Source organism: Protobothrops mucrosquamatus, unplaced genomic scaffold, assembly GCF_001527695.2.
Source record: "Protobothrops mucrosquamatus isolate PMUCROS unplaced genomic scaffold, P.Mucros_1.0 scaffold2212, whole genome shotgun sequence".
NCBI classification, from domain to species: domain Eukaryota; kingdom Metazoa; phylum Chordata; class Lepidosauria; order Squamata; family Viperidae; genus Protobothrops; species Protobothrops mucrosquamatus.
Window position 1 is genome coordinate 84,004 of NW_015388304.1, and position 7,816 is coordinate 91,819.

The 7,816-nt window shown below is 36.0% G+C and overlaps 1 protein-coding gene across 1 annotated transcript in view; it reads left to right on the forward strand.

Annotated features, from left to right (window-relative positions):
* The window catches only part of SLC26A9 (solute carrier family 26 member 9), a 46,758-nt gene extending 38,990 nt beyond the window's left edge, over nt 1-7,768 (forward strand). The window contains exons 16-20 of the mRNA XM_015824375.1: nt 88-405; nt 1,058-1,112; nt 2,210-2,355; nt 6,260-6,337; nt 7,721-7,768. Of these exons, the coding sequence (XP_015679861.1) occupies nt 88-405; nt 1,058-1,112; nt 2,210-2,355; nt 6,260-6,337; nt 7,721-7,768 (645 nt within the window). The remainder of the gene's footprint in view (nt 1-87; nt 406-1,057; nt 1,113-2,209; nt 2,356-6,259; nt 6,338-7,720) is intronic.
* Nucleotides 7,769-7,816: the final 48 nt, after the last annotated feature.

Sequence of the window (7,816 nt, forward strand, 5' to 3'; positions counted from 1 at the left end):
AAAAAAATTACACATATATTTATCACACATAAAATATTCTGAGCACCTGGCTCACATTTGTAAAATAACTACTTTTCTTTGTTGCAGACTGTGTCTCTGCAAGAACTCCAGAAGGATTTTGAAAGTACTTCTCCAACAGATACCAATAACAACCAGACAGCTGCCAATGGCAACAGCATCTCCTATATTGTCTTCAACCCATCTGTGAACTCTTTAAGTCCAAATAATACCTCATGTGAACAAAGAAGCACATCTGATCATAGGAACAGCAACTGCAGCATTATTCCAGCCTCCAGTATTGATCCTATGAGCATAGCACCCCCTTTTGTTAATTTCCACACCATTATTCTTGACATGAGTGGAGTTTGCTTTGTGGATCTGATGGGTACAAAAGCTTTGGGAAAGGTGTGTTGTTCTCTTGGAATCTGCCTTGTTCACTGAAGCTACAGTCTTTAAAATGTCCTGTTTAAATAGGGTTAATCGGGACTAAAGTTTGATACAAGTAGCATTGTACTCCTGGCTGCAAATTGGAAAAGTTGACAACTAAGTATAGTCAGAATGAGATATTGTCTCTGTAGAACACATATGAGAAGCCAGGAGATTATTTATGAAACCAAAGTAACAATTAACATTCTGTAGATAAAACAAAAAACAAATACTGCACCTTCAGTAAATAAAATACGAGTTTTTATACTGTTATTTTAACTTTCTGGCTAAGTATATAGCAAGCCACAGAATAAGGAGATGCAGATTGTGGCTTCAATTCTATATACCAAATACAATGTTATTTTCATTTTCAAACATATACCTTATAAATAAAAGTAAGCCTTATCATTTCCATTCCCATTCTAAGTATTTGGGTTTAGACTATATATTGCATCACTAGTAACTGGGCACTTTGGAAAATTCAGTGCTGTGTTGTCTTTGGCTTTTTTAGGAAAAAAAATGAGCTTAATATATGATATATAATGCCTGAATATTAAATGAATGCTTGTAAATGCTAAGGCCAAACCTATGTAAAATCAATCCATCTCTCTCATTTTGTTTTCTTGTGTAGCTATGTACCAACTATCAAAGGATTGGGATTAAAGTCTTTCTTGCAAATATATCTGGTAAGAATTTTATTCTTAATTAGTTATTTATTTAAAATGTGATACTGTTCGAGCTAAAAAATGCCCAGGGTGATTTACAGATTAATAAAGAATCCATGCTTTTAGAGTTCAATATAGAAAGACAAGCAAAACAATTGAAAGGATGGGGAATAAGGCAAATATGGATACTTAATATTTTAAGAACTTTAATGACATAGCTGATAGAACAAGCTGCTTGGTAATTGTTGGTCAACAGATAAACCCATATATCTAACTTCATTTGACTTCCATTTAACCAGAGGCAGAATCATTTCTAGTGGCAAATATCAAAAGTTGAATGTTCACTTACTATATCAGGTCACATGTGGGTTTACATATGTATTATAGCATAGTCCAAGGACTGGAAAATCACAGTTCCAGCAATAGTTTCATTTTGCTATCTCCTGTTTTTTTTTAGCATTTAAAAACAAATACAAAACTGATAAAATTACATTGAGTCAGAGGTTCTTTTCAAGACAAAAACACTTTAAATAGACCTTTAATGATCTACGACAAGAAAAAAGTTTACTCCTGAAAAGAGCAGAAATGAAATCAAACTACTTGAGATAACCTTCTAGTAATATGCATGCACAAACATATGAGTTGTGTGGGTTATTTTTAAAATGCAGGATAGCTTAAGAATTTAAACTCAACCATAGGTGAAAGATCAGGCCAAAAGGCAGTTTACACAGCACAAGACTTCCAAAAGTAACATATATGGAGATGGACAATTTAAAATTCTCCAAAATGCTCAGCTGGCTGACTTGTCATGCCAGAGCTAAAATTTATCTTCTTTCAAAGAAGAGAAGTTATGTAGCCAGTCCTGAGTGATACAGGTTTTTCCTGTTCCCTGAAAAATTGTCTGCTATGTAAAATCAACTGTATTTGAGTATAGTGCTCAATAAGCTCATTAACAATGTAGGGGCAGTATAGTTCTTTCAGGCTTCCTGTTCAATCTATCTTTGAGCTTCAGATTGATGCAACAATAGAGTTGTATTCAAACACCATTTATTTAAAAGATTTTGGAAATCCTTGTCCAATAACAATCAGTAATTTTAACTTTATCTTTTTTTCATTAGCTCAAGTGTATGATGACATTTGCACTGGTGGAGTTTTTGAAGAAGGAGGTCTTGAGCCTTGTCACCTCTTTGTGACCATCCATGATGCTGTTTTGTTTGCAACAATGAACAGCAGCAGAGCTACTTGTCATTCTGTCCTAGAACAGGTATAAATAATTCACTATCTTTTAACCACTTATTCTTAGCTATGTAGGCAGATACATATTTCCATAGTTCTGCCAGAACTTGTCAGAGTATGAATCAGCAATTAACCTGGCTAACATACTAATGAAGAATAAGCATGCAACCAACTCTTTTTCTTGATTTACTACATTCATCTCAATTAGTTTGTTTGTAGTTACATTTCTAACTTCTGCATGTCTTACTAAAATTTATATTAATAATCTCTTCTTCAAGAATCTGAAGTCTAGAATCTGTGGTCATAATTGCTAGTGACTTGCTTTGTTAAAAAGAATGCTAACTTTTTTTAACTAAAATAATTATGACAAAGTTTAAGAGAACAAGATAAAGAACTCCATTAAGTCACTGCAAAGGCCTACTGTAGTTAAATGACTGCCCAGTTGGTAAGTAGATGCTTGATTTGGAGGTATTTATTTAGTTATATTGACTACTTCATTTTATACTCTGATCTTAATTTTAAAAAATATTTATGGATATGTAACAACAATTCAAAAAACAGTAAAGATTTAATGTATGCTTTTACAACTTTTCTCATGATCACCGAAACTGTAGCTGGTAATTCAGTTGCCATGGCCAAGCTAACATTAGCAGTCAAAATTCTAAAAGGAGAAAAAGAGAAGTGTAGACATTTGGGAAAGATAGATTTTGAGCAGCTAAAATGAGAAAACAGGATGAGTTTGGTAACAGAGATTTTTATTTTATTTTTTTACTTGAATTCCATTCTATTTGTAGTTTTACTACAAATAGTTTTGTAGTTTATTATTAAATTCTATTCAACAGGCTATACTTGCCCAGTCCTAATTATACTACTGTTTAGAAATAACCCAGTAGCTTATTTTTCCTGTAAATCCAGTGCTTTATTATACTGCAAATAAAGATGAAACACAATTGTTGTTAGTCTAACCTAAGCATAATGAACAAAGCACATAAAATGGATCTATATCTGTAAATCAAATGTAATATATAATGAAAATGGTTACTTGTTATTTATTTAGTCACAAGTTGACAAATTACGCTTCATATCTTAGCTATTGCATATATGGAAACATGAATTCTTATTTTAAATTCAGTGAAAACCAAATTGGAGACAAAATCCATTGAAGAAGTTGTTCTCCTCCTCCTCCTCCTCCTCAAGCTAAACCAAGATCAGTTCTGTTTATTCTTACAAAGTATCGTGTAATCACTTAGGTCAAAAGATTGTCTATTAGCAGTATCTTCATTTCATATAGGTCAAACTAGTTTATTATCATTCGTTTAATCCTTCACTGATTTGAGCACATTTACCATCTCACCTAAATCTGACTGGAATGAGAAATGGACTTGCTACCATCAGCACACAAATATGGCCTTACTACTTACAGCTTGAATATATGAAATGGCAAGGTGAATCATTTGCGAAGTAAACCATGTAATTGTTGATATAGTAGTTAAAGGCCTTGAGCTAGGAATCAGAAGACAAAGCCAGCTGGGTGACTTTGGGCCAGTGAGTCATTTTCAGCTCTAAGAAGGCAATAGCAAACCACTTCAAAAATAAATTCTGTTCAGAAACCTGCATAGACTTTTCTATATAGTCTTCAAGAATCAAAACTGACTTGAAAGGCCACATACACATAAAAATCTGCTTGTTTGGTCTGTAATGGCACATTAAAATTTAGAAACACCAGCTGATGCTTCAATGTTCAAACGAATCTGCCTTCAAAGTAAATCTACTTTGTTGTACACAACACACAAAGAGAAAAGAGATATTTTAAAAAGAATCACCACATTTTATTCAGTTATGGAGATCATGGGCCACTGCAGTGTTTCTCAACTCAGCAACTTTAAGATGTATAGACTCCAGTTTCCAGAATTTCCCAGCCAGCAAGATGAAATGGATCTTGGAATATTGCATCCAGTTTTGGTCACCACAATATAAAAAAGAAGTTGATACTCTAGAAAGAGTGCAAAGAGCAACAAAGATTATTAAGGGACTGGAAACTAAAACATATGAAGAAAGGTTGCAGGAATTGAGTATGTCTAGTTTAATGAAGAGAAGGATGAGGGGTGATATGATAGCAATGTTCTGATGTCTCAGGGGCTGCCACAAATAAGAGCGGGTCAACCTATTTTCCAAAGCACCTGAAGGCAGGACAAGAAGCAATGGATGGAAACTAATCAAGGCGAGAAGCCGCCTAGAACTAAGGAAAAATTTCCTGGCAGTGAGAACAATTAATCAGTGGAACAACTTGCCTCCAAGTGGACACTCCAACATTAGATGTTTTTAAGAAGACATTGGACAACCATTTGTCTGAAATAATATAGGGTCTCCTGCTTGAACAGGGGGTTGGAGTAGAGCAGCGGTTCTCAACCTATGGGTCGGGACCCCATTTGGGGTCGATCGACCATTTCACGGGGGTCGCCAAGCAAGGCTGTCCACCATTTTTTTTGTCCACCATTTTTCCCCCTTTTCCGGCAGGTGCCTTACCTCCCTTGGGCTGGGCCAGCTGGTGGTCGGCCTGCTCCGTCTCTGCCGCTTGCCAGCTACGCCTCGGCCGGTGCAGGGGGCAGAACCATGCATGCGCAGCGCTCCCGGGCAGGGAAAGTCCTCGACTTACGACCGGTTGGGTAGTCCTCGACTTACGACCGGTTTAGTCCTCGACTTACGACCGGTTGGGGGTCGCGGCATTAAAAAGGTTGAGAACCACTGGAATAGAGGTTTCTTCCAACTCCGTTATTCTGTTATATGCTTTTATCTTTCCTGTATATCAAATATATTTATGCCATAGAGATGTACACATTTCAAGCAATCTTGTTATCATTTGGATGCTGGCAAAGTATTAAGCTCATGTTTCATAGACAGCTGAATTTATATTTTGTGTCTTAGAATTATAGGACTTCAATAATGTTTTAGGAAACTCAGTCTACATAATATATATGAAAGAAATTCTAAATGGTATATATATGAATATTTGCAGCTAAATTCAGTTGTATACATTCACTTTTTTAAACCTATAATTATTTCCACTCTCTGTTCCTTCTTTAATAAATTATTAGAAAATTAGAGAAATAATCATGTTACCCCAAACTTTGAAAAACAGAGGACTTGTATTCTAGGGCTTGTCTTTCATGGGATATCTAATAATTCGGTGTAAGTACATTAATAGAATATGATTGCCAGCTATGAATTCCATTTACATCTTTCCCGCTCTATTCCTTAAGCATTTAAAATACCTCCTGTCAACTGTTTCTTATACAATCCAGAAATTTTTACTGGTATTTGAAGCACAAATATAATGACATAGCTGATTAAAATATCAACCACCCTAAAGTATTATTTGTATACTATGCTATTGTTAAGATATGAAATGCTGGTTCACACCAAGTATATTTAGTGCAACTCAGAGCTATCACACACATATCATAATTACAGTTTGTAATTTGTAATTTGCTAAATATATGTCTTACAAGGCTGAAACATTATCAATGGCTCCTGAAAAAGCCCATAAAATAGTTAATGATTAACTCAGGCTAATCATCTTAAATAATAATAATAATAATAATAATAATAATAATAATAATAATAATAATAATAATAATAATAATAAAGTTGGAAGGGACCTTGGAGGTCATCAAGTCCAACCCCCTGCTCAGGCAGGTAACCCTATACCATTTCGGACAAATGGCTGTCCAGTCTCTTCTTAAAAACTTCCAGTGTTGGAGCATTCACCGCTTCTGGAGGCAGGTTGTTATTGATTCATGAACTTATTGAAATGTATGTTACATGAAATGAATCCTCTAAATCCTGTGCTGATATTTGACTAAAAAATAAACTCTGAAGCTTTATCATACATTATTCTTGTAAACAATAACCAGCCATTTCTTCCTATTCAGAGGTCAAATCAGATTGAAGTCTCTGTCTCGGATGAATCTCTGGAAGATAGCAGTGCTGAATTCCAAAATTTGGAAGAGGTCAGTTAAAAGAACAAAATGATAGTAAATGAAGAATTTGACTCATTCCTCTGTCAGATGTACTATCTATTGCAGTGGTGGCAAACCTATGGCACGGGTGCCAGAGGCAGCACTTGAAGCCCTCTCTGTGGGCACACGCACTGTCTCCCCAGCCCCACCTCTTCCCACGGTCCCCTCCTCACCAGCAGAACCCCCAGAGGAGAGTCGCCCCTGGGCGTGGCCCATACGAAGTAGCGCAGCCAAGGACATGGTAGCTGGGGACAAAACACCGCCCTTGTGCCCTGTTGCGCGCAGATGATGCTGCGGGACATGGGCGGAGGGCGTGGCCGCCATGGCACTGCTGGGCTGCCTGGGTGATCTGTGGCAGGCTGTGGAGGTGGTGGGTGGCCCAGTGGGCAGGGCAGAATGGGGACGGGGGTGGGGGGCACTCGGTCTCTAAAAGGTTCGCCATCACTGGTCTATTGCCTCTTATGCTCTAGTCACCTTGTGTTTGAATTGTTGTGATTTGTTGTACCCGGTCTGGTACATTCATAAACTTCAGTTGGTACAGTTAGCCTGTTGCAGGAATTGCATTATTAATTTGCTTCCAATTGCAATTCAAGATGGTTGGTGATTATCTCTCTGGCTTGCATGGCTTGAGAAAGGGATATCTCTGAGACCTCTGTTCTGATTCATATCTGCCCACCCCAGTGGTGCTCACTGTAAGGGAAATAGATGGAGTTGGACTTAAACTCCTGCTATCTCTTCCTTCGTCTGGACCAGCTTGCTTCCTTAAACTCAAGATGGCCCTATTAATATTTAGGGCAGCAGTTAAAACACTGGTCTTCCCAAAGGCCTTCCAAAAATAAATGTTATCATGCTGTGGCTGAATTTAATGGTGGTTATATTGAAATGTTAACTATTGTATTACTTTGTTCGGGATTATATTACTTTATAATGAATTGCTTTTGTATTGCACTGTAGTGTAAACTGCCTAAAATTTATAAATTGAGGCAGCACACAATTCTGAGTAAACAGATAGTAAAATCTAAGCATAAGTAATAAGGAATTCATAAAGGTTAAATTCAAACAGAATTAATCAACACTAGTTTCTCTAAAATCAAAAGGAAAAATTAGTCACAATTAAATTCCATAACTTAATTATAACTAAAGTTTATCTGATATTTAATTAGTCATGGTTAAATTAAATTCTATAACTTAATTATAACTAAAGTTTATCTGATATTTAATTAGTCATGGTTAAATTAAATTCTATAACTTAATTATAACTAAAGTTTATCTGATATAAACTATAGTCCAAACACAGATCTAATGTAATTTTGTGCCACATTATTAATAATGTTGGCATCAGTTTGTAAGACAAATCTCCATTTTTTTTTCTAGGAAATGTTTGGAAGCATTTTTCATTCGGAAACACAAACAGCGCTGTGAGCAACTCAGGAACATTCCTGTGATGGCAAATTATTTGTTCATGATGTT